The following is a 27,095-nucleotide window of genomic DNA, read 5'->3' as shown; positions in this document are numbered from 1 at the left end:
CCTATTGAAAAGCCTGTCCCCACCTTTCCCATAAGCCCCCTTTAAGTATTGAAAGACTGCAGCACTGTCTCCCTGGAGCCTTCTCTTCTCCAGGCTGAACAACCCCAGCTCCCAGCCTGTCCTAATGGGAGGGCTGAAGACCAGAGTTCTCCATTGGTATTAGACCCCATTCCCCAGCCATCACCACCTTCATGCTTGCAAAACCCAGCTACGGAAAGGGATGTGATCAGCTCAAGCACTTCGCCTACACCCCTGGCATTAACATGAGCAGAGTAACACACGGTGTGGTCCAGGCACCTGCACGAGCACTTGGAGCTGTTTTTGGAGGAAAGCCCCGAGCTGGAGGTGCATCACCCTAACTACACCTCTGCAAACCTGCATCTCGGAAGAGACCTGGGGCAATCTTTGCCCTGTGCTTTGCTTACAGCCTGCCTCTGGGTCTCAGGTTGCTGATGCGCGGTGGGCTTGGGCAGCTCTTTCATTGAAAAGGAGAAGCAGGAGCAGTCCCATGGCTTCTGGGGAAGCCTGCTCTCCCTGCCTGCGTGTATTTCACTTCATCATCACCAAGGAAGCCACCAAAGCACTTGGCCAACCCGCCATGTGCTTGGGCCACAGCAGTGGGTCAATGGGGACTTGTAGGATGGTGATGAAATGAGCTCACCAACCTCTTGGACCACAAAGAAAAGGACAGAGGAGCTGCTTCATGTCCTTCCTGCATAGCTGCAACTGGGAGAGAGAACTGCGAAGAGCTGGAGCGTGTCCTCCTGGTTGTACCACGACCGAGAGCGGGCAATGCCTTTCCTATCCACCACGTTCACCACAATGCCTTTCCTATTCACCACCGTGGGCCATTGCCCACAGCACTTGCCCTCCCCTCCAGCATGGACACCATGGAGGCAGCAGTGCCAGCAGCAGGAGAGCTCTGCCACCTCCCACCTCATGCTGTTAATCCTTACCTCAGCTCATCACCACGCTCTCTGTTGCCAAAGCGGCAAAAGGAAGCTCAGCTTCTCACTAAAGGCCACGGTGAGAAGTTTCTCCTCCAAGCACGTTAAAGCTGCTCTTGATGGGATGCCACAGCAGTAATTAACATTAATGGCATAGCTAAGGAGAGCTGCAGCCCAGAGCAGTGGGATAACGGCAGCAGAGCGCCAGTTGGTTACGGAGCCTACCCATCACTGTCAAGCCGGGGTGTGCAGACCGTACTTTGAGAGAGCTGGAGGCAAGCCAGGACCTGTGCAGAGCTCCACAGCCCTGACTCACCAAAGGCCCCGAGATGCATCACAAAGATGATTTGCAAACACACAGAGATGCTGCTTGGTTTGCTATTCAAATTCCCTCACTTCAATGCTCTCCCCGTTGCAGACGTACCAAGCGGGTCTCTGCGTTTTGGAGGATGAATAACACCGGGCTGCAGATGGGTTATTTGCACATGTTGGTAGTGGCCTGCTGCACCCACCTGCTCTGCAAACATCAGTCCCTTGCTCATCCCCAATGCCAGGAGCCCACTTGCCTTTCCAAGGCTGGGAAATGTCAGACGCACCAAGCACGAGATCCATCTCAATGCTGCTCTTTCAAATCCAGGCTGTGTGGAATAGCAAATAATTCATCTACCTGGTAGGAGAGTTGATTGGCATCGATGCAAGGGAAAACATCACTATTATAAAGGTTGCAGAGCAGCAGAATCAATGACCCATCTCTCAGTAGCATTGAACTCCAGCTTAGATTGCTAACTCTAGGGACAGGGCAACCGCAGGCTGCTTGGTGTGCTAAAGACGACCTTGGTCCCAGGTTTCTGTAAGTCTGTGACTCAGTTTTACCTCCATGCCTCGAGGCCCCAAGTAGGAGCTTACACCGGACTTGACCAAGTGCTGCAGGAGATGTCCTGTTTCTCAGGGGGTTTTCTGCTACACGGGAGGGGGAAAACCACCCACAATACACACAGCTTCGAGTTAAAGCTGGAAATAATACAAGAGGAAAATAAGGAAGCGGATAAGTGCTCTATCACCAGAGCAGATGCGAACGTCACATCATACTTCATCCATTCAGGGTATGATAGGAGTCCCAGCCTGGCTTTGGTTGGAAGGGACCTTAAAGCTCCTCCAGCTCCAACTCCAACACCTTCCACTAGAGCAGCTTGCTCCAAGCCCCTGTGTCCAACCTGGCCTTGAACACTGCCAGGGATGGGGCAGCCACAGCTTCTCTGGGCACCCTGTGCCAGCGCCTCAGCACCCTCCCAGGGAAGAGCTTCTGCCTAAGAGCTCATCTCAGTCTCCCCTCTGGCAGGTTAAAGCCATTCCCCTTGGCCTGTCCCTACATCCCTTGTCCCAAGCCCCTCTCCAGCTTTCCTGCAGCCCTTTCAGGCACTGGGAGAAGACCTGACCAGGATACACCCTCAGGATCAATGAGGCACCATTGTATGGCTTCGGATAAACAAGACTTCGGCACCGGAGCACCCAACCCTCCGTGCACCCACGCCTCGGATGGGGTTGCGATGATACAGGATAAAGAATCTTCATTGAAAACACACCCCCCCCAAAGCTGCCTTGAGCTGCAGGAGCCTCCTCCCAGCCCAAACCTGCCCTGGGTACAGCACCCACAGAGCCTGGGGAGAGCCCAGCATCCCCTGGGGCTCAGCTCGGCCAGGTCACGCTGCTTTAACCCACTGTGGACCTGTTCTGCTCCTCCCTCCCATCTGATCCCCAGAGGCTGCTCCTTGAAAGCCACGGAGCTTGGCCAGACACCAGCGTGGCCAAGGGAACCGCAGCTGGGAAGGCGATGAGGTTTCTGGCTCAGCTCCCCTTTATACGGCTCTAAGGATGGAGAGGACCCAAGCACCCCCCTACGCTGGGGCAGCTCTCCCCTCCAGAGGCTGTTTTACACACCCCCTTCAAGGGGTCACGCACACTCTTGGGCTCACCCTTCACCAGCTTGGCTTTTACTCCCCAGATGAGGTCCTTTTCAGCCCTTGCACACAGCTGGGTTTTTCTCCTGCCTTCTTGCTGATGGATAACCATTAACTACCCATGAAGGTCTGAAACGGGCTGTGGAATTCAGCAGGTAGTAAATGGGCGTTATATTCTCAAGCACTCTAAATGTTTTGTTTCCCTTGCAAGGCCATTCCCAGGATGTTTCTGGATTGGGGGTTTATGGAAGCCAGGGGATCTTTTCAGGAGTAATGTTCCATATGCCAGAGTTATGGTCAACAGCTGGAGGCTCCATGCAGGAAAATCTGAGCCTGGAAGCTCCAAAAGCCTTAACCCCTGCTTCAGAAGGTCTTGGCACACAAAAGCAATGGATTAAACCCTAGAAATAAGCTCCAAACCACAAAATACAAGCAAACTTAGGAGCTGGCATCAAGAATCAAGTGGTACCTGGTGGCCTTTTGCTCCAGAGAGAACTCAGTCGCTGCTCCTGCTCTCACAAATACATGGTGGTGCTTTACTTCAGTGCCTGCACTGAGATGGAATAACCTGTGGGGCAGCCCCACAGCACCCTGAGAGCTGCCCTCCATCAATACTGACCCACAGCTCATGGGGACAGAGCTCCTTGCTATTGCCAAGGGCATCCCTGGCTCCCCAGAGCCCATTTCCAACCATTCTGAGATGGGGCTCACCAGGTACATCAGCCTTGGGGGACACCAGCCTCCCTCCTGAGAGGGTTTCAGACGGGTCCCACCAGGGACCAGTCTGCAGAGAGGCAGGAATGGGGGCAAATCGAGACCCAAAATCACCCCAGGAGATGCCCACGCACACTTGGGGTCCCCAGCAGTGTCCCCACACCATCAGCTCTCCAGGTCTAGCTCCATTTCCATGCCGGGCTACAAACAGGGAACAGAAAACCATGATCCAAAGCAAGCCAAGAGCCCACTGGAACAGCTAAAACCAGAAGGGGTTGATGGGAGAAGACCTGAAATCATAACTCAGGGATGAGCCCCGTTTCGTGTCTGAGGTCAGGATGAAGCCTCCCTCTTACAGAGAGCATGGAGGACCCAGACACCGCAGTTATGACGCTAAAAAGAATCAAACCCACCCCAAAATACAGGTGCATTGCACAGACACAGCCATAGAACAAGAATTAACTGATAGCAGCCCCAAAAGCCACTTTTTCTCTGTGTTACCCATCACATCCAGGCTGATGAACAGCTAAACTTGAGCACACCTCTGCTGGGGAAAAGGAGGAAGAGAAGCAGCTGCCTCTTTAATGCACTAATTATTCTCCCAAAGCACTAATGGGATTAGCAACTGTGATTTAGCGGTTGTCTCCTGAAACCCCATGAAGTGCCATTAGGGAAAACTCACCTTTCCCGTTCTCCAAGTGGCTTTCTGGAGCTTGGGACCCCCACACAGACAGGATGAACCCCCACTCGTATGCACAGGGGAGCACTGTTAGCATCAGCTCTCTCTTCCCTCTATTAATTCATTACCCGTGAATTAAAGTTGTCCAACACCACCAGGAAGGGGAGCACCAGAGACACTGGACACAGACAGGGACCAAAAGAACCATGGTTTGGGTTGGAAGGGACCTTAAAGCTCCTCCAGTTCCAACCCCTGCCATGGGCATGGACACCTTCCACTAGAGCAGTTTGCTGCCTGGCTTGGGGAATCAGCAACCAAAGGGGTTTTGCTGGAGTAAGGTCCAGACATCTGTGTCCAAACCTCACCCAGACCCACACCAGGGTGAGCTGGAGCATGTGATGACCATGCTGGGGATCAAATGGCTGTGGGGAAGCAAGGGAAGGCTTTGCCCTTGGAGATACCCACTCCGTTAATGAGGGTAGGGCTTGGATCGGATGCTGGAACACAAATGTAAGTATGAGGAGATGGGCTGCTCCTGCAAATGTGGGGATGCTCACCGGGATGGACCAAAGTAAATACAGCTTCCCAGTGCCTAAGCATGAGGGGGAGGCCGGCCTGACAGGAGGCATTGAGCAAATGGAACAAATTCACTTCTAAAAGCCTTTAGACACCAACAGGTCACAGCCCAGACCAGCAACCACCCTCCCCATTTAACAAACACCCCATTTAGTGCAGCAACCACAGCCCGGGGGATGCTGCAGCCTTAGGGACACAATGGGGGAACAAGTGACACCAGGATGCTGTGGCCACCCCAAGCCCGTTCCAAACCTGCTCTGGTCTCCTCCTGCTCTAGCTGGGGCAGACCAGGGTCTGGCAGCAGGGCCTGCCCTGGAGCTCCTGCTTTGGGAGCCTGGACCAGCCAGGCTCCATCCCAAAGCATCCTTGAGGAGAGGAGAGGATGCCCCGGGGTGAGCATCGCTCCCCTCTGCCACCCCGCGCCGAGGCAGCATCAGGGCTTTCTGCCCCACTCACAGGGGATGGAGATGCAGCTCCTCGGTGCTGGGAGCCCTTTCCCTGCACTGCAGCAGCCTCTGCCGGTGCCGGAGCCGCAGAGCAAGAGCAGTGGGAAAGGATGGGCAGAGAATGGGAAGTCTTCTGCAGGAGCTCAAGAGCACTTCTCTGGACACCCTGCGCCAGCGCCTCAGCACCCTCATAGTGGAGAACGCCTACCTTAGATCCAGCCTAAATCTCCCCTGTTTCAGTCTGAACCCATCACCCCTTGTCCTATCACTTCAGTCCCTGATGAAGAGTCCCTCTTGAACACGCTCAAATCCACACCCAGTTCTTACACCCCACGCTGCAGTATCAAAATCCCACCACCCAGCCCACCCATGCCATGCTCCATGAGCCCTGGAGCCCCTTGGTGCTCCCCATCCACCACACGTTCCCAGGGAGCAAAGCAGCCACCATCCCAACAGCATCCCCACTGGGGTGGTGTCTACTTTGAGCTGCAAAGGGCTTTTCTACCTCGAAGGTGAAAATAAGGTGTTGCATTCAGTACTGGTGAGAAGGACATGGCGCTGTTGGAGCAAGCCCAGAGGAGGCCACGGAGATGAGCAGGGGCTGAAGCAGCTCCTGTATGGAGTCAGGCTGAGAACACTGGGGCTGTTCAGCCTGGAGAAGAGAAGCTGCTGGAGACCTCAGAGCAGCTTCCAGGGTCTGAAGGGGGCTACAAGGATGCTGGAGAGGGACTCTTCATCAGGGACTGGAGTGATAGGACAAGGGGTGATGGGTTCAGACTGGAACAGGGGAAGTTCAGGTTGGAGATAAGGAAGAAGTTTACTGTAAGGGTGGTGAGGCACTGGAATGGGTTGCCCATGGAAGTTGTGAATGCTCCGTCCCTGGCGGTGTTCAAGGCCAGGTTGGACAGAGCCTTGGGTGCCATGGTTTAGTGTGAGGTGTCCCTGCCCATGGCAGGGGGTTGGAACTGGATGACCTTCAGGTCCTTCCCACCCCAACCCATTCCATGACCCAGGACCCATTCGGAAGGCTCTGGGATGGGGCTCATCACCCCCCACACCCCCCCGGGGGCCCTCCCGCTTACTTGGGGGTGTGCGCCTCGTCCACGCGGTGCCCCAGCTGGAACTCGTGGGACTTGCTGCGGTGCAGCGCGGTGAAGCCGGGCAGGAGGTGGATCAGCTTCCGCGAGGCCGGCGGCGGCGTCCCGGGGGGCTTCAGCTTGTTCCTGCGGCGCAGCGGCGGCGTCCCCGGGGGGGTCATGGTGGTGACGATGTTGGGGGTGCGCGGGGGGGGGTGAGCCGCGTGGCGCTGCCGCGGCGATGGCGGCAGGGACCGGTGCCCCGACTCCACGGGCGGGCAGAGCCCAGGGTGACCCTCGACGGTCAAGCGGTCCACGTGGGTGTACATGGGTCCGTGCGGAGAGCCCGCGTGGCAGTGGTGCTGCCCGCACTTGGGTTGCACCTTGGGGCTCGGCACCAGGTGAGTCCTGCCCCACTGCGCCGGCTCCGCCGGGCACCCCGGGCTGTTCTCCTTCCCCGGCTCTGTCGTGGGCCACTGGATGGTCCAGTCCTGCTTGGAGAGGCTGCCGCCTGCAAGAGAGCACAGAGGGGGGGTTATGGGGGGGCACACGGCAAAACGAGTCCCCAACCCGGCGGCGCATCCCAAGTGCCAGCAAGAAGGGGCTGGAGCAGCTCCTGTGTGGAGCCAGGGTGAGAACATTGGGGCTGTTCACCCTGGAGACCTCAGAGCAGCTTCCAGTGGCTGAAGGACGCAGAGAGGGGCTCTTCATCAGGGACTGTAGGGATAGGACAAGGGCTGATGGGTTCAGACTGAAACAGGGGAGATTTAGGTTAGATCTAAGGCAGAAGCTCTTCCCTGTGAGGGTGCTGAGGCGCTGGCACAGGGTGCCCAGAGAAGCTGTGGCTGCCCCATCCCTGGCAGTGTTCAAGGCCAGCTTGGACACAGGGGCTTGGAGCAAGCTGCTCCAGTGGAAGGGGTCCCTGCCCGTGGCAGGGGTTGGACCTCATGAGCTTTAAGGTCCCTTCCAACACTTCCATGATTCTATAAGAAAGCTTCTTCCTGTTATGCACATACAAACCCAAGCAGGTCCTTTACAAGCGTTACAGAGGTGCTTTGCCCACCTTCTGAGCACCCCACTTGTCACCCCTTCCCACCACCACCCCGCCCAAACAAGCTATAGGGATGCGACACCCATTGCCCAGGCTGATGCTCCCATCTCGCTCCTGCAAACCTCTGCCCTGTGCTACCCAGTTGTGCCATTTGCATCAAGGAGGGCGACTGTAATTAAGTGGGGCTCCTCTCCACAGCTAATTACTGATCACTGCAGCAAAGGCCTGGTGGCAGCAAGCTCAGAGCACCAAAGCGATAGACCCAACGCAAGGTCTCTTCTCCAACACCTTTTGATCACCTCTGCCAGGAACACCGGTACAAACCTAATTGCTCTCATCCAAAAAGCCTCCTTCCCCATCCCCTCTTTGATCAGGAGCTGCGTGGCCCTTTCGCAGCCTTTTCAAGGGGAATGTTTCCTTTCAAGCTCAGGAGGAAAAGGGCATTGGGAATGAAAGCTTTGGGAATGGGTTGAAAAAGCAGCTCTGCGGGAGAAGGAGGAGAAGGAGGATTCCTGGATCGCGCTCCCAGAGCACACACTAAAGCAAGCGCTGTGAAGCTGCTTCTCTGGCTGCTGCAAACGCCCGTTGGCTCAGCGAGAGGCTCATAAAGAGGACGTTAACACCTTGCTTTGATTAAAGACAAAACCCCGCCGTAGGGAAGCCTTGGCTGGAGATGATCTCCAAACCCACCACGGGCACGCACCAAAGCCCTCCCTCAGCAGCACAGCCCAGTGGGGACACTGCGAGTGACAACATGGAGCGCTTCAAGCTTAAAGAGGGGAGGTTCAGGTTGGATCTAAGGCAGAAGCTCTTCCCTGTGAGGGTGCTGAGGCGCTGGCACAGGGTGCCCAGAGAAGCTGTGGCTGCCCCATCCCTGGCAGTGTTCAAGGCCAGGTTGGACACAGGGGCTTGGAGCAAGCTGCTCTAGGGGAAGGGGTTGGAGTTGGAGCTGGAGGAGCTTTAAGGTCCTTTCCAACCCAAACCAGGCTGGGATTCTCTGTCAACCCCCAGCAAACACAGCCCTGCATGGGGCCATACCCCCCTGAGCAAAGCCACCCTTGCAGGGTACAAGGGGCACCGCAGGCACCAGCACCCAGTGCCACCCATCCAGGCTGGAGCCACCAGTCCTTGAGGCCACCCCAGCTGATGGCTTCATACACAGATAGGTGGAACCCCAGCCGTGCATAGGCAAGGAAGGACACGGCATCATTAATTAAACCCTCTTGGAAACCATCAACCCCTCTGATTAATTAACCCGCACACTAACAGGCACGTATGCAAATCGAGGTGCTCCCCATTGGCTGCTCCACACGCATAGATTTGCATAACTCAACACTGCAGCACCCCAGCAGTGATTAGCAGCAGTTAATGAAGGAGGAGACCAAGGCTGCTTCCCACCACCCAAAACTCAACTAGGGCATTGTGGCCACCACATCCCCCGTTGCCACTGCTCCTTTTGAGGCTCAGAACACAACGGATGCACTTGAGAGCAAAAGAAACTCATTGCAAGGGTTAAAAATACCCAGGAGAAGCTGGGAGATGCATTTTCCACACACGGATGCTTCCAGGAACGCTGCAGGTAACGGGCATCCGCTTGATGGGATAAGCTTAAACTGAGAACTCACTTGAAAGGGAAAACACAACAACAGAAAGCTCTTCTTTCTGCAAAGCCTGTTACATGCTTTAGGATGTCACTCCCTGCCAGGGCTCCCCCAGGCCTCGCTGCTCTGCCAGAGCAGATTCCCAGCTGGAAAAGCAAGGGAAGAGCTCACACAGCATCAAAGTCCCCTTTACCCAGTTTTCCCCAAGCCCTGCTTGCCTCAACGGTGCTGTTCACTCCTAAAAGCCTGTTTGGTTTGTATGGAGAGGGAATATGGAGGGCATATCAAAACGAGCATCAACCACAGCCGCCCATCATCCCTCCAACCCCATGGGCCACTGAGTCCCGAACACCGGCACAAAGGGAGATGCTCGTCGGGGCCAGATCTGGCTTTACTTATGTCTGTGATGCTGCTGCTGCCTCCGTGCTCAGCCCAGCCTCCTCCACCCCACTGCGCTTCACCAGGGAAGAAGCTTTCGCTGAACCACTCCATTAATGTCAACAAGGAAACAAACTCCTGGGAGGAGGAGGAGAGAGCAAACAATGCTGGGATGCAGCAAAGAGAGAGCTGCAGAGAGATGGAAGATCCCAGAATCCAGCCTGGGTTTGGGTGGAAGGGACCTTAAAGCTCCTCCAGCTCCAACTCCAACCCCTTCCACTAGAGCAGCTTGCTCCAAGCCCCTGTGTCCAACCTGGCCTTGAACACTGCCAGGGATGGGGTAGCCACAGCTTCTCTGGGCACCCTGTGCCAGCGCCTCAGCACCCTCACAGGGAAGAGCTTCCCTCACTGCAAAGCAAGCCAGGATCTTGCCCTGGTTCTGTGCACATCTCCATTTGCTCATCTGGATGCTGGCTATAGCGAAGGAGAGAGAGTGGCTGCAGCATCTCCCAGGGAGCAGTCAGGGTGAAAAGCTGCTTTGGGTACAGACCCCTACAGCCACCAGCTCCCTAAAGGGCAGTAAATTATTCCCAGCATTTTTTTGCTTTAGGAAATGGAAGCAAAAGTTGCAGTTTTTTCTTGTGGAACAGGAGGAAAATGGCTTTTCTGGTGATATTTTGGGTGCCCCAACACACATGGGTCTGCTGGAGCGAGTGCGGAGGAGGCCACGGAGCTGCTGCGAGGGCTGGAGCAGCTCTGCTCTGGAGCCAGGCTGAGAGAGCTGGGCTGGGGCAGCCTGGACAAGAGAAGGCTCCTGAAGGGGAGACCTGAGAGCAGCTCCAGTGCCTGAAGGGGCTGCAGGAAAGCTGGAGAGGGGCTTGGGACAAGGGATGTAGGGACAGGCCAAGGGGAATGGCTTTAACCTGCCAGAGGGGAGACTGAGCTGAGCTCTGAGGCAGAAGCTCTTCCCTGTGAGGGTGCTGAGGCTCTATTGTATGATACAGAGGAGGTTTATTCCATCACACTCCGCAGACACAGGGACACGGAGACACCAGGCAGGACCTTTACATCCCCCATAGCAGCTGCTCATAGCCTTGCCTCACCCTGCGCCATCCCCAGCTCCCTGCAGCCCTCCCAGGGCCAGAACAAGTCATGGATGTTCCACTCTGGATCACTGCTCCCTGTGGGACAGCGCCCGCCCTCCCACACGGCTCTCTCATCACAGTCCATCAGCTCCTCCATCCACAGCAGCCCCCTCTGCTCCTAGTTAACATTCAGTTAATCCCTCTCCCAGCTCCAAACCAATGCTTTGGCTGCCGAGATCCTCCTGCCAAGGGGAAGGTTTCACAGCCAGAAGAACCCAGTATGGGCTTGTTAGCACAAGAAAGCAGGGCTTTAATGTGGGGCTGCCACTGGGTTTGAGAAGCACAACACGGCTTTGGTTTATAAGGGTGCTCCAGGGCTTTTCCCGATGCTGGAGTTGCCCCCAGGATGCTTGGGGAAGGGGATCATTCAAGCCATCAAAATTCCTCCCATTTAAGCAATGAAGCAGCATCCTGATTCATCCCTGCTTCATCCCAGACCACCCCCAGGCAGAACTGGCCCTGGGAAATCAGATGCCTCTAATTAATGACTCAATAAATAGAGATTGATGGAAAAGGTTAATCCTGTACCTCGTTCCTGCTTTATTAATGCTCATCTTGGCTTCTAGACATTGACCACTACTGCACTTGCAAAGGAATTACACAATGGCTTAAAGAGGCAGCAAGTTGTTCATTAATTATCCTTTCAGACTAGGACTGTCCTTGCTTCACAAGGAGATAGGAGGCAGGTAAAAACCCACGTCCATCAGAGTGTGACCCCTTACGGAGGGGCTGTGAGATGTGGAGCTCAGCATCTGCTGAAACACAGTGGATGGAAGGACGCGAGGAGCACATTGTTGCTTTAGTACACCCCACACTGCAGAGCTGCACCCCATCCCTGCTTGGTTCCTGCAGCACAGGGACATGGCAAACGCACTACAGCTGTCCTGCCCATTCCTTATCCCTGCAGCACGGTCCATGGTCCATGCCTGGACCGTGCTGCCTCAGCCCCATCATGGATGGGATGATCTGATCCCACCACCCAACCTCACCCTCAGCCAGGCAGGGGTACCACCACCCTCAGAAGCAGGGCAGGGGCTGTGCTCCCTCTCTTCCACATGACAAAAAGCAGGGGGACTGCTGAGATGGGGCCATTTGACCACACAAAGGCTCTGCCAGGCAGGGAAACACCAGCGCAGAGGCAGGGACCACACAGCAGTGCCAAGTGGGATACAAGGAGACCATCTGGCAACCGGGATGGAGCTTTCTGCACCCAAACCCTCTGGAATGTCACAGAGGTTTGGTCCCCTGAAGCTCCTGCATCCCACCTGCCGGTCCCTTCCCTGTCCCCAGCAGGACCCACATCAGCTGGAAACCCCATGGACCACTGCAGAGCAGGAACAGACACCGCAGCATCCCTGCAGTGCCAGAGGGACCAAACAAGCCCTCCCCACACATCCCAGCCCACAGCACGGTGATGGATGGAGTTAAATGGAGCGCTGGGGAAGGCGTTTTGCCTGGATAGCAGCAAGCTCCCTCCTGCAGGGACCCAATGGGCCACCAAGCCATGTCCCACCATGGGGGCTGGCAGCCCCATTACTTGCCCCATTAAAACGCCAATGGAGCAGCGAGCATCCCGCAGCCCTGTGGTACCCCCAGCTCTGAAGCCGCCAGAGGAGCAGAAGATGCTTCAGCATCACCACTGCAGCTGCTCCAAAAGCTCACGTGGGTTTTCCAAAGCACAGGGGGGGAATTCCCATGGCTGAGCAAGCGGAGGGGCAGGAAGGGGGATGCAGGCAGCACAGAGAGCAAAGCAGGATTTGTTTGCGATGGTCTTTAGAAGTCAAAGGTGTTTAAACAAAGAGCAGGCTGAGGGAGCGCTGATGGCCTTCCTCAAATAGCAGAGAGACTTAGTGAAAATGCCAAAGGGAAGGAGGGCAGAGCACAGCTGGGAGCTGGATTTAGGAGTTAAGGAGCATGGAGGCACTCGTGCTCCATGGGAAATGTCAGGCTGGGTTCAGCCATCGCTGCTCCGGCACAGGGACCCTCTGCCACCACCCCTTGCACAGGCTGGCGCTGCCGTTGTGCCACACCGTGCCATGAGGATGCCCGGAGGAGCTGCAGGAACCACAACGGGTGGATGTGGCCAAGTCCCCTCCTGGGCAGGACCTGGGCCGTGTTGTGCCAGTGGTAACGGGGAAGACGCTGCTGGTCCCCAAGAGCTGCCCCTCATCGCATCCACATCGCATCACCAGGGGCTGCTCTGAACCTGCGGATCCCAGCATGGCTCATCCTCCATCCCCCAGCCCCTGGGATGCAGCCGCATCCATTGCAAGGGGACAGGAGCCAGGCAGAGGGGTCTGAGGCCCCCACACCCCCAGGACCGGGGTCATCCCACAGAAGGGTCACGGCCAGACTCGCTGCCAGACCACAGGGACCACAACAAAACCAGCCCAAGGCCATCGTCCCAGCCAGGAGCAGGAGGGGAGCTCTTGGTAAGAGGACAATAGGGGGGGGTTAGACTGGGAACTGGGGTTCACCATGCCGCCGTCTGCTCCAGAAGGGAATGCCCATTCCCCACGTACCCATATGCTACCTTCCATGTGCACCCTGTGCTGGCAGCGCTCCCGCAGGCAAGCACCAAAGCAGGGGATCAGCAGCAGGGATGAGCATGATGCCAGCAGGATTTGGTCCCCATCACACACACGGGGGGGGGTGAGGCTGGGCCTCTCCTTGGGATCACAGGTAAAGAAGAGCCCCCAGCTCACCCCAGCCTCTCAACAGCCACCCAGGGAAGGGACCCCTTGGCCCAGCTGGGACGGGACAAGGCGCAGGCCCTGCACAGGCACCGCTCGCCCCTTGCCCACGGACCCGCGGCCGCTGCTCCAGCCCCGCGCTGCTCGCACGGAGCGGGAGCATCCACAGCATCCGGTAGCGCCGCAGCAGCATCCCCAGCGCAGAGCTCTGCTGCCACCGCCCGGGGACACGGAGCCCGCACACACAGCACCCCCCGCACCACCAGCACCCCCCGGCCCCATCAACACCCCCCGCGGTACCCACGGCACCGGCTGTGCTCCCGCAAGGAACAGGGGTCAGGGGGACGCCATAAGGAACACTGGGGGGCAGAACCTCCCTGCAGAGAAGTGACCCCTTGAGATGAGCTCTGAGGCAGAAGCTCTTCCCTGTGAGGGTGCTGAGGCGCTGGCACAGGGTGCCCAGAGAAGCTGTGGCTGCCCCATCCCTGGCAGTGTTCAAGGCCAGGTTGGACACAGGGGCTTGGAGCAAGCTGCTCTAGTGGAAGGGGTTGGAGTTGGAGCTGGAGGAGCTTTAAGGTCCCTTCCAACCCAAACCATGACTCTATGATCTCATGCCTAGAGAGGCGACACATCCCCAAGCCACAGGGATGCACCGAGCGACGATGTCCCCTGTGGCAGTGGTACCCGGCCATCCCCCAGGGATGCAGGAGCTCTGCATCCACGGAGAAGACGCTGCAAACACCTCCAATGCACTGCAGCCACGCTCCCTGCAGTGCCAGTGCACCAGGGAGGGGGGCAGCTCCAGGGGACCCGCTGTGGGTACCGGGGTGCCCGACTCACCGGACTTGTGGACGCTGCGGAGGCAGGAGAGGGAAGCGTTCAGGCGGGCGCATTCCTCACTGTTGGCCCCAAACTTCTCCACGGTGGCACAGACCTGGTCGTCGGTCATGTCCAGCAGCTCCTCCAGGCTCAGCTGCCCTGGGGTGATCTCCTGACAGGGAGGAACAGGGGAGGGGTGAGGAAGGAGGAATAAACCCCCCTGGAGCATCCCCTAACCCAGCACCTCAGGGCATGCAGAGGAGAAACCCCATTTAGGTCCCAGACCCAAAACCATTCGTTTTCCATCTCAATCTACAGGAAAACCCAAGGAACTTGTGAATACCCCATCCCTGGCAGTGCTCAAGGCCAGGCTGGACACAACCTGCTCCAGTGGGAGGTGTCCCTGCCCATGGCAGGGGTTGGAACTGGATGAGCTTTAAGGTCCCTTCCAACCCAAAGCAGGCTGGGATTCTGTAATTCTAAAGCCCAAAGGGCACCATTTGATCCTCAGCTTTTGCACGGCCTCAGGCACATCCAGACCCAGCTCAACACCAGGACATGCGGGGACACTGTGCAGACCTGTCCCCAGGCTGCTATGGGATCACCTCTGGGTGCCACCCCCTTGCTGCCCCCATCACCTGCATGAGCCCCGGATGCAGCAGCAGGAAGCTGTGACCTGCCCATGCCATCACTACACTGCGACAGGGACACGGGAGGCCCCCACTGAGAAGGTGAAGCAGCACCCACAATGTCCCCGTGGCACCCATGTCCTTCGGTGGGAACACCAATGGGGTACCCTCACTGGAGGAGAGCTGTGGGGCGGCCCTAGAGGCGCATCCCACCATGGACCTGCAGCATCTTCCATGCACTGAAACCATCTCCTTCCTCCATCCCAGTGCCCCAGCCTGCACCAAGGCCCAAGCACAAGGCTTCAAACCAGGCTCCATCATGGAAAAAGCTCCCCCCTTCTGCTCAAGGACCCCACAACCCCCTGGATGAAGCACCCCGGAGGTGCCCGGTACCCACGGCCGCGGCAGGGCCCTCACCTCCATCACCTCCTTGCGCATGTCGACGATGCGGAACCAGTGCAGGAGCTGGGGGAAGCCCTCCAGCTTGGCATTGCGCTCCTGCAGGGCCACCTTCCTCTTGCAGGACAGCTGCCGGCTGAAGTACTTGACCAGCTTGCTCTGGAAGAGAGGGTGGAAGCCCCATGGGACCCCCCTGCCATGGCTCCCGCAGCGGGATGGGGATGCAGGAGGGTGAGCGCAGGCTCTGCCCCATTCCTGGGGCACTCGAAGCCCATCCAGCCCTCAAACACCCCCTGTTACCTGCTGCGAAGTCAAGGCCTCCTTTAGCATCCATCTGAGTGTCCAAAAGGAGCATTTCCCTCCCCAGAAAGCCCTTTCTCAGCCCCGTTATCCCCAGCCCAGGGTGCTCCAATGTTATGGTGCTGCTTGGGGGATGCACATCCTTCACCCCACACCCCCCACCCAAAAGCAGAGAGGACGGGGGACACAGATGCAAATACCACCCCTCCCAGCACCCAAGGGACACACTCCCCTCACATACACCCAGGCTCCATGCAAAGGGACCCCCAAGCATCCCTCCTTGGGGGCACACACAGTCCCAAGGCTGGGATATAGGTGTTTTGCTCCTTATTCCCCCCACACCTGCCCCAGCCCTTCTTCCTCCACCGTCCTCATCACCCTCAATCCCCTTGTGCTTGGCAATGATCCAAACCCTCCTCCAACCATCCCCACCAGCACACTGCGGCCAAAGATGCTGCATTGGCAACCACAGCCTGACACGGAGCAACTGGGCTCCATCCCTAGGGATACAGAGCAGAGCCGGGCTTGGAATCCTGTTGGGATTTCCTCCTCCTGGATTTCCAGCCGGGTGATTCCCTGCCCGCAGCAGCACTAGATGGTGCTGTGCCCCTGCCCAGCCCCAAAACAGATGAGCAAAGTATGCGATGGTTTGGAATAGACAAAGGGAGAAACCCCATGGAAGCGTTAGGGGGAGCATCCCCATTGCTCCCAGGCCCTGCCCTTGGTGGTACCACACAAAGGTACCACCAGTGATGGGCATGAGGCTTGGTGTGATGAGATGCATGTGAGCAGAGAGGGGGGAAATCAGCCCCCTGCACGCACCCATGGTGGTTGGGGTGAGCTGGATGCACCCATAGACATGTGTAACAAGTAAAACCAGCCCCACTGCACTGCTTCGGGGGAAACAGAAGAGGCTGCTCGTGCCCATCCACTTGAAAACAGTGAGCACCCACCGCGGTGTCCCATCAGCATCACCACCAGCATCACCACTGACAGCATCACCAGCATCACCAGCATCATCACCAGCATCACCACCACCAGCCAGACACCCAACCATGCAACTTGTCCCAAGCCCCAACCTGGATAACAGCCGTAGAGCTTAAATACTGACAATTAACACCCAAAACAGAGCCAAGGGGATGCCCAGGGAGCCCCATGGGGCTGGGCAGCACCAGCAGCACCCTGACCAGCTGCCAGCTCCAGTTGCTTAAGGAAAATCAATCTCCTGACACAGAGCATCCAAGGGACTCAGGGTCAGCCCCAACCACGCATCCTAAACCCCAGGCCTCAGAGAGGAAGCAGCAGCAGGCACCTTGAGTCCCAGCCTGGTTTGGGTTGGAAGGGAGCTTAAAGCTGCTCCACGTCCATTGTCCACCAGCTCCTCCAGTCCCCACCACAAGCTGAGAGCCCAGGGGGAAGCAAAGGTGATGCCAGAGCCACAGCAGCCTCTTTAGTGCCAAAAGGGTCCTGGGACAGAGCTGGGGACCAGGCAGCCTCCCCACCACATACAGAGACATAACAGGAACAGGGAAAGGAGGGGTGGGAAGTGGAGGTGCTTTAATTCACAGCTCCGGGTGGGGAGGTTCACTCCCCCCAGCCCTTGAGAGACAGGAGGGGCCATTGTTAGGGCAAACAAGGACACAGATGTGATGTCCAGGCTGATGCTTTGGTCCATGGGGAGAGAAAAGCAGCCCCTGTAAGTCCAAAAGCACTTCTTGTTTAGGCAAAAGCTCCATCAACGGGGCTGGAAGGGGAAGTGATGGAGATGGCCCCGTGCCATGGGGACAGCCCCATCCCATGGCTCTGGTGTTGCTCTCACCCTGCATGGGATGGAGGTCGGGTCAATGTGCTAAACGTGGCCCTGCTGTAAAGGCCAGGTCCTGCTCTGTGTTCCCCACAAGCCGCTCCCTGCCTCACTTCATCCATATGGAAAAGGGCAGGGGGATATCCTGGGGGGCTGAGGCTGGGGGGGGGCAAGCAGAGGGGTTGGAGTCCAAACAGCACAGATGACGATGCTGTCTGGGGGATGCGCTGCTGGTCCAACTGGGAATGATGCTGGGGGGGGGGCAATATTCCTTCCTCTGGAGCTGGGGCTCGGTTTGAGGGTGCAATGCTCTATCAGAAGAGGGCAAAACACCAGCAGCCCCTTCCCCTTGGCCACGCTGAGGGGCTCCCCGTCTCCTCCCTGAGGCAGAGACCTCCGGATATAGAACAAGAGCCCATCAGGGCCCCGCTGCCCCATGGCGATGGGTGCAGGCAGAGGATGGGTTTCCCCACTCCATGTCCTCCCATGCATCCTTGGGTGACCCCAGCGAGGCGAGGGGCTGGAGCCCCCAGTGTCCCCATGCAAACCCAACGGGGAATTCCAGCCTATTCCCATCACCCCGGGCAGGATTTCCCCCCGCTCCCAGCACCCAGAGCGGCCCCAAGCAGCGGGCACGGGAGCAAACGGGCGGTCTCCAAGGAGCAGCGGGTGCTGCACCCCCGGCACCCAGCACCCGCCTGACGTCAGCCGGGATGGAGACGGCTCCGAGCCTGGAGACCGGGGAGAGGCAGCGGAAAATCCACCTGCGGGAGCACGAGGGGAGGATTAACCTGGGAATGAGCAACCGGGAGCCATGGGGGGACCCCAGCGCCGTGAGAGCCCCCCTGCAGCTCTGGGGCAGCAGCACAAGAGGGACGTGGAGCTGCTGGAGCGAGTGCAGAGGAGGCCATGGGGATGCTGCGAGGGCTGGAGCAGCTCTGCTCTGGAGCCAGGCTGAGAGAGCTGGGCTGGGGCAGCCTGGAGAAGAGAAGGCTCCTGAAGGGGAGACCTGAGAGCAGCTCCAGTGCCTAAAGGGGCTGCAGGAAAGCTGGAGAGGGGCTTGGGACAAGGGATGTAGGGACAGGCCAAGGGGAATGGCTTTAACCTGCCAGAGGGGAGACTGAGCTGAGCTCTGAGGCAGAAGCTCTTCCCTGTGAGGGTGCTGAGGCGCTGGCACAGGGTGCCCAGAGAAGCTGTGGCTGCCCCATCCCTGGCAGTGTTCAAGGCCAGGTTGGACACAGGGGCTTGGAGCAAGCTGCTCTAGTGGAAGGTGTTGGAGTTGGAGCTGGAGGAGCTTTAAGGTCCCTTCCAACCCAAACCAGGCTGGGATTCTATGGTGGGATCAGCTCATGCCTGTGTCAGATGCCCTCATGCTCTGCACCTCCTGTTTTTCCCAGCTTTTCCACAGCCACACCAGGGTGACTTGTCCCTGACTCCTACCAAGGGGCTCATTATTCCACAGCCACCTGGAGCAGCCGGGGCTGGGGAATTCCTGGCCACGGCTCTGTTTTCCCTCTCAGGGCTCTCACGCCATCTCTGGCTCCGCACATCATTTGTTTCAAGCACTGCTGAATGGTCCCTGGGGCTCTCTCTGGAGTACAGGGGCCAAGATGGCTCAGCCCAGCATCCTGAAGTGCCAGGCTCTCCAGGAGGATACAGCCCAGGCAGAAACCTGCTCTGCTCACCCATGCTGTCAGGTACCAGAGATTCCACACACCCAGGCAGGGAAAACCCCAGTGCTGAGGCAGCACCTCCTATGGCTCTTCCCCAGGTGCCTCTTCCCATCCTCACCCACACGTTCAAGCAGAAGCCAAAAGGATCCCAGGATGGTTCCCCCTTCCCAGCAGGCAGCGGGGGAACCACTGATCCTGAGGTTATCCTTGGAGTCCTGTTCCATACTTTTAAATGGGATGGGGGGTAACACAAAGAACAGCACAAACATCCCAAGTGGTGGTAGCTGGTGTTTGATCACAGCCACTGCCTTGACTGGAGCCCATCCCAAGCTACAACCAAGACCCCAGATCATTCCAGCCCTGAGAAGTGCCTCTGAATCCCGGCTGCAGCCAGTGTTACCCATCCCAAAGCAAGGATGCTGCACCGCAGGATGCAGTGGTACCCATCCCAAAGGAAGGATGCTGCACCATGGGATGCAGTGGTACCCATCCCAAATGAAGCATGCTGCACCATGGGATGCAGAGGTACCCATCCCAATGGAAGAATGCTGCACCATGGGATGCAGAGGTACCCATCCCAAAGGAAGCATGTTGCACCACGGGATGCAGTGATACCCATCCCAAAGTAAAGATGCTGCACCAGGGGATGCAGTGGTACCCATCCCAAAGGAAGTATGCTGCACCATGGGATGCAGAGGTACCCATCCCAATGGAAGGGTGCTGCACCATGGGATGCAGTGATACCCATCCAAAGGAAGGATGTTGCACCACAGGATGCAGTGGTACCCATCCCAAAGGAAGGATGCTGCACCACAGGATGCTGTATCCAGCTCCCCGCACAACCACAACACACGAAGGATGGGAACTCGCTTGCAGCTTAGGGTGGTTTAAAGAAGAAAAACAGGAAAACACCACTATTAATTCATCACAGTCAGGCTTTAGCATCCGAGGATTAACCAAAAACCATGGATTCACTCATGTTATAACAAGCTCGTGTCCTGGCCACCATCCCCTTGGCCATGCTGGTGCCTGGCCCCGCTCTGCTGCTGCCAGATGGGAAGGGAAGAGGTGCCGAGCGGATCTCTGCATCACATCCTTGGGACACACTGGTGACAGCAGGACTCGGGGCCAAGCTCAGCTCCCACTTATGCTGGCAGCACCCCAGGACAACACCAGCGGGATCCAGTCCCACACCAATGTGTCGGCATCGGGAATCTGGCCCCAGATTCACCCTGGGAATCACCCTGTGCTGAAAGACCCGGATGAGCATCAACTGGGATGTCCGTAGATGAGACATGCAGCAGGCAACGTGGTTTTGGGGGTGTTTTAGGGAATGGGATGCTTGGGCTCCCCACAGCACGAGCAGCACAATCCATAGGGCTGGAGAGATGCTTCCCTGTGAGCACAAGGGATTCATGGGGTGGAATTCCCCCAGCCAGCTATGAACCTGCCAGGCTGAGCTGCCCCAGCGACACCAGGATGCTGGAGGCTGGGAAGGGACATCCACCAGGATGCTTCACCACACTCCTGAGCATCCCTCAGACCCAGAGGCAATAACTCATCACCATCCTGACCCTAACGAGGCCGTTGCTCCACGTGGGATAAACTCCATGTGAGATCAACCCCACATGGGATAAACTTCTGTAGCCCTGCACCTCCCCACATCAGCTCTTCTGGCTGGGTTTGGAGCCTGTCTGCTCCCCACAAAGTCACACACACCCCCCAAAACTGCTGCTGCTCCATCCCCACAGCCCTGTCCCTCCTCTGAAGTTGCTCCAGGGCCACACACGGACCACCAGCCCTTCACATGGAGAGCTGGGATGGGACAGGGCTCGGATCAAGGAGAGGTGACAGCAGGATCAGTGTGGGAGCGCAGCACAAATCAGTGCCAGGGATGAAGAGCAGGAGCTGCCTCCCAACCCCAGGGTGCCCCCATGAGGGGCACAGCAGCCACATGGGAATGCCCAGCTCAATCCCACAGCACTTTGGGACCTTTGGGAGCGTTTGGACACTTGGGACATGGTCCAGAGCCAAAAGGCACCCGGAAGAGCAGCTGCAGGGCAGGGTCCTGTGCACCCGAGCCCTGGAACCACTTTGCCACCATGTTGGTGTTTCCAGCACCATCCCAAAGGCCTGAGCAGGGCCAGGCTCTGAAATCCTTCCACCCACAGCCCCAGCTCCACACTGGCACAGCCCCATGGACGGGGTCACAGCACCCTCATGGCCACACTCTGTCTCCAAGCATCCCAACCTGCCCACACCATCCCATCCATCCCAGCCCAACAACCTCCTAATGAACCCCAAATCCATCCCCAGCTGGGGCCTGGCATGCTCCAAAGGGGAATGTCTTCCTACGTCTTCCTAACAGACAGGGCCCCACTTGGCAGCTTTTGCTTAGCTGTGTATTGCCCATCTATGAAACATGATAAATCCAGCTGGTGCTTCCCTTGGCACGGCAGCATGGCTTGGTGAAGGCTCCCCTTCCCACCAGAGCGCTTCCCACTGTCTGGATAGGCCAAAGGGTTTGGGTACCATAGAGGAGGAACCGGGGATGGGGATGCTGGCCTTCATCCCAGCAAAGGGATGCTGCTTGTCTGGGAGGTTGGAATAACAGGGAGAAGGATGCAGCCAGGCCGGGGGAATGCTGCTGGTGGGAGGGATGGATGCAGGTGGGCTGGAGGGGATGCTGCCGGTGGGAAGGGATAGGAAGGGAAGCAGGAGCCTCATGGATACAGCCAGGCCGGAGGACCGGAGCGCAGCAGAAGAGCTGCCGGTGGGCAGCCAAAGGGATGCAGCGCAGTGGCAGGGATGCATCCAGGCGGGGGGGGGGGGATGCAGCCTGGTGGGGAGGTGGGATCCCAATCGCACTGGGAGCGACGCAGCCGGGCCGGGAGGGGATGCAGGGGGCTGGAGCAGGGATGCGGCCGGGCGGGAGGGATGCGGCGGGGCCGGGGGCGATGCTGCGGGGCCGGGGCCGGGCCGGACCCCTCCGGGCAGCCCCGGCGGGAGGGTTCGGTGGTGCGGGGCCACCCGCAGAGCGCGCAGCCTCACTCGAGAGCTCCGCAGCGCCGCGGGGGAACCGGCGCGGCCCGGGGGGGGGGGGGGGTTGAGATGGAGGGGAAGGGGGGGGGGGGGGGGGGTCGTCAGGCCCCTACCTCCAGGGTGCGGATCTCCTTCTGCGTGAGGTCGTTGGAGGCGGCGCACTTGGTGCGGAGCCCCTCCAGGTTGGAGATGCTGATGTCGATCATGTTCTGGACCAGCTCGCACTGCTGCAGCGCCTTCTGCAGACTCAGCTGCTGCTCCTCGCTCCTCGTCATGTTGTCCTCATCCATCGCTCGCCGCGCCCCCCCCCTCCCCTCCTCCCCTCCCCTCCACCCGCCGCCGCCCCGCCGCTCCCCGCCCCCCCCCCCCCCCGCCGCCGCTCAGCCCCGTTCAGCCGCGGCCCCGCAGCATCGCGGTGCGGTGCCCACCGAGCGTCAGCGCCGCCGCCGCATCCCCCCCCCTCCCCCCCCCCCCCCCCCCCCCCCCCCTCCGCACACCGGGCGCGGCGGGGCGGGGGCGGGGGCGGCGCGCTCCGGTACCGCGGGGCCGCGCTTGATGCGCGCCGCTCCGCGAGGTAACCCACCCCCCCCCCCCATCACATCCATCCCATCCCATCACATCACATCCCTATTCCCATCTCCATCCCCATCCCCTCCATCCCATCACATCCATATCCCGTCACATCCCATCCCTATTCCCATCTCCATCCCCATCCCCTCCATCCCATCACATCTTATTGCATCCCATCACATCACATCACATCACATCCCTATTCCCATCTCCATCCTCATTCCCCCCATCCCATCACATCTCACTGTATCCCACCCCATCACATCCTATCCCTATTCCCATCTCCATCCTCATCCCCCCATCCCATCACATCTTATTGCATCCCATCACATCCCATCCTTATTCCCATCTCCATCCCCATCCCCTCCATCCCATCACATCCATATCCCGTCACATCCCATCCCTATTCCCATCTCCATCCCCATCCCCTCCATCCCATCACATCCATATCCCGTCACATCCCATCCCTATTCCCATCTCCATCCCCATCCCCTCCATCCCATCACATCTTATTGCATCCCATCCCATCACATCCCATCCCATCCCTATTCCCATCTCCATCCTCATCCCCCCATCCCATCACATCTCACTGCATCCCACCCCATCACATCCTATCCCTATTCCCATCTCCATCCTCATCCCCCCATCCCATCACATCTTATTGCATCCCATCACATCCCATCCCCATTCCCATCTCCATCTCCATCCTCATCCCCCATCCCATCACATCCCATCCCTATTCCTATCTCCATCCTCATCACCCTATCCCATCACATCTTATTGCATCCCATCACATTCCATCCCTATTCCCATCTCCATCCTCATCCCCCCTTCCCCATCACATCTATATCCCATCACATCCCTATTCCCATCTCCATCCTCATCCCTCCTATCCCATCACATCCATATCCCATCACACCTCACTGCATCCCACCCCTATTCCCACTCCATCCTTATCCCCCCATCCCATCACATCCATATCCCATCTCACTGCATCCCACCCCATCACATCCCATCCCTATTCCCATCTCCATCCCCATCCCCTCCATCCCATCACATCTTATTGCATACCATCTTATTGCATCCCATCCCATCCCACCCCTATTCCCATCTTCATCCTCATCCCCCCCCATCACATCCATATCCCATCCCATCTCATTGCATCCCATCCCCATATGCCATCCCATCGCGTCCCTATTCCTATCTCCATCTTCATCCCCCCCATCCTATCACATCCATGTCCCATCTCTTTGCATCCCATCCCCTTCTATCCCATCTCCAACCCCATCCCTCTGCCACCTCGTACCAGCCCCTTCCCCTGGCATGGTGCAGCGGGGGAGCACCATGGGGGGCTCCTGCAATGGACAGGGGGGCAGGTACGATGGGGGTCCCACTGCACTGGGGAGCAATTGGGGCCCCTGGTCAATGTGGGAAGCTGGGGTGCTGGGGAGGGCAGGGACCCTTCTGCATTGGGGGAGGGCTGGGGCAATTCTGGGGGGCTGAGGTAATGGGGAACCCTGGTGCATTGGGGGTGCAGCTGCAATGGGGGTCCCTGCATCAATTGGGGTCCCTGGCCTGGCTGTGCTATGTGCAGGGCAGGAGCAGCAGCAGGGGGGGTACAGGGGATGTGCACCCCCAAAGCCTAAGGAAGCTGTATTGTGGTGCAACAGGGAACTGCCCCCAGCCCCTACTGCAGCCCCTCTGCTCAGGGCCAGGCCAAACCCTGCTTCACCCTATGGACCGCAAGGGAGTCCCCAATGGAGAAGGGAATGAGCAGGGGGCAGCCAGGATGGAAACCTGCAGCAGGATGCAAGGAAAGCCAAGGATGCGGTGGCAGGGTGCACCCCAACACCCCTTCCTACCCAGAGGCCACGGTGATGGCCCCACGCTCACAGCCAGGTTGATGGGTAGAAGCCAAAACCACCTTCCAGCCCCATGTTCTTCCCAGCATCTCCATTCCACAGCAGCCAGAGCCCCTGCAGAAGCACTGACCACACACGTAGGGGGTGAACCCCACTTCTCACTCGTACAGGCAGGTATCTGGGGCTTCAGCCCAGCCCCAGGGAGGGGGAAGAAGAACGGGGGTGCAGGCATTGACCCCCCTGTGCTGAAGACATTCCCTTAGGGAAGAGCCTTTCCCTCTGCCAGCCCCTGGAGAAGCTTTACTGGAGCTTGGTGGACGCGCATAAAGCATTTAATGCAGGTATGTGGATATACACACAGAAACATCAGTTTATGTCATTTTTAGCTATATATCTATAAGAGATACCCAGAGCCAGGCCAGAATGGCCAAGCCAGGCCAATGAGCCCAGCAGCTCATGGGGAAAGGCAGAGCCAGGACGATGCTGCAAAGAAACTCCACCTGCCCCGTTCCCAAAAGCATTCCCCATTCCTCTCCACACCAATCACCTCCTTGGCTTCAGGGATTTGACTTTATTCCCAGTTGATTTGACTTTGTTCCCAGCTGACGGACCCATCCCAATCCATGGAGAACACGAGCCATCCCCTGACAGCTTTATCCATCAAAGGCCAGGTTGGACACAGGGGCTTGGAGCAAGCTGCTCTAGCGGAAGGTGTCCCTGCCCGTGGCAGGGGTTGGAGCTTTAAGGTCCCTTCCAACCCAAATCACTCCATGATTCCATGGCTCCAAAGAGCTGAAATCACCCATGAGAACATGCCCATGGATCTGAGTGCACCAGCCACAAACCCGCCTCTTCCAAAGGCTTTTCCTGCTCCGGAGCTCAAGATTTCTTAATGATGGGACACGGGGGGGAAGCAAGGAAACACCTGGGACAATCCCTTTGGAAGCAGAAGAGCCTGCAGCAGGGGCAGGCAGAGAGCAGCAGCTCCAGACCCGTTACACACAGAAGGCAGTGCTGGTCACGGCTGCAGGTCGCAGCTCCCAGCCGGTTCCCAGGAGCTCGGGAAGGACCTGCTCCTGCGGTCAGGAATGCCATCTGCCACCGCTGTGCTGTGCCCAGAGGGACGGCCGAGGCTATGGAGCTCAGCCTCCAGCTCCCGCCTTCCCTGCGGGGGGGGGAACAGGAACCTGGAACAACATCTTCCCTCTGGCAGCTCTTTGGGATCCTATAGGGCTCGACCTCGAGCTCTTGATGTTTTTTCCCTTCCCTTGCCAGCTTCAGTCCCACTCGATATGACTTCATTCCCAGCTGGATTTCTCCATGACTTATTTTTGCCTCCCCAATACGTTCCCCATCCCCTCTACTTCCCTATGGATGCTCCCCATCATCTCCCTGTGCTCTCTCTCGCTGCCACCGGCTTTCCTTTCTCCCTCCAAGCAGCATCATCCACACCAGCAAACTTGGGTGATTTTTCCCTCTAAACCCCTTTTCTAAGGAGATTCCAACTGTTTCCCAAAGCCCGGCCTGGAGCAGCTCTTCCCCTGGCGGCCACGCAGGCACCCGGCACGTCCGGGAATAGCCAGGAGCCACCTCGGCAGTGAGGGACAGAAGACAGAGCTGCTTCTTGAGTTAAGTCACCAGGAACCAGAGACGTGCAGGGATAAAGGTGTTCCCATCCCCACGGGCACCTCTGGCATTCGCTGTTCCCATTGCACTCAGAGAACCATAGCGGGTCCCCCCCCAACCAGCCCCTGGAGCTGCTGCATCGGCCTCAGCCTGAGACCGATGGGTGCCCCCCTCACCCATAGGGAGCCGGCACTGTGTGCTCCCCAAAACCATGCCCGCAACCTTCCTTAGCAGCTCCCAGTGCAGTTCTCTCCCCAAAACCATGCCCGCAACCTTCCTTAGCAGCTCCCAGCACCAAGCATCCCCAGAACTTCACCTTAGCAACTCCCAACGCCAGCTCCCCCAAGACCCACAACCGACCCCTCGCTCCCCCCAGACCCACAACCGACCCCTCGCTCCCCCCAGACCCACAACCACAGCCTCGCTCCCCTCCAAACCCACAACCAACCCCTCGCTCCCCCCAGACCCACAACCGACCCCTCGCTCCCCCCAGACCCACAACCGACCCCTCGCTCCCTCCAGACCCACAACCGAACCCTCGTTCCCTTCAGACCCACAACCACAGCCTCGCTCCCCTCCAAACCCACAACCAACCCCTCGTTCCCTCCAGACCCACAACCACAGCCTCGCTCCCCTCCAAACCCACAACCAACCCCTCGCTCCCCCCAGACCCACAACCGACCCCTCGCTCCCCTCCAAACCCACAACCGACCCCTCGCTCCCTCCAAACCCACAACCGACCCCTCGTTCCCTCCAGACCCACAACCGACCCCTCGCTCCCTCCAGACCCACAACCGACCCCTCGCTTCCCCCAGACCCACAACCACAGCCTCGCTCCCCTCCAAACCCACAACCAACCCCTCGCTCCCCCCAGACCCACAACCGACCCCTCGCTCCCCTCCGGACCCACAACCGACCCCTCGCTCCCCTCCAAACCCACAACCGACCCCTCGCTCCCCCCAGACCCACAACCACAGCCTCGCTCCCCTCCAAACCCACAACCAACCCCTCGCTCCCTCCAGACCCATGCGGTGCCGCGCTCCCCGCCAAACCGCCCCTGGCCACACCCCCAAGGCGCAAGCCACGCCCCCCCAGCGGTCTCCGCCC

The 27,095-nt window shown here is 58.4% G+C and overlaps 1 protein-coding gene across 4 annotated transcripts in view; it reads right to left on the bottom strand.

Moving 5' to 3' along the window:
* KSR2 (kinase suppressor of ras 2) overlaps positions 1-22,302 on the bottom strand; it is an 82,838-nt gene extending 60,536 nt beyond the window's left edge. For all 4 annotated transcript variants that reach the window (XM_062631120.1, XM_062631122.1, XM_062631121.1 and 1 more), the window contains exons 1-4: positions 22,044-22,302; positions 15,130-15,270; positions 14,105-14,255; positions 6,403-6,907 (exon numbers count right to left, since the gene is read on the bottom strand). In XM_062631120.1, coding sequence (XP_062487104.1) covers positions 6,403-6,907; positions 14,105-14,255; positions 15,130-15,270; positions 22,044-22,220 — 974 coding nt within the window. In that variant the 5' untranslated portion in view covers positions 22,221-22,302. The remainder of the gene's footprint in view (positions 1-6,402; positions 6,908-14,104; positions 14,256-15,129; positions 15,271-22,043) is intronic.
* Positions 22,303-27,095: the final 4,793 nt, after the last annotated feature.

This window comes from Pezoporus occidentalis, unplaced genomic scaffold, assembly GCF_034315485.1.
Source record: "Pezoporus occidentalis ecotype Australia unplaced genomic scaffold, CSIRO_AGI_Poc_V1 ctg37, whole genome shotgun sequence".
Taxonomy (NCBI): Eukaryota; Metazoa; Chordata; class Aves; order Psittaciformes; family Psittacidae; genus Pezoporus; species Pezoporus occidentalis.
The sequence above is the reverse complement of the archived record's forward strand: the minus strand, read 5'-3'. Positions and strand labels throughout refer to the sequence as shown.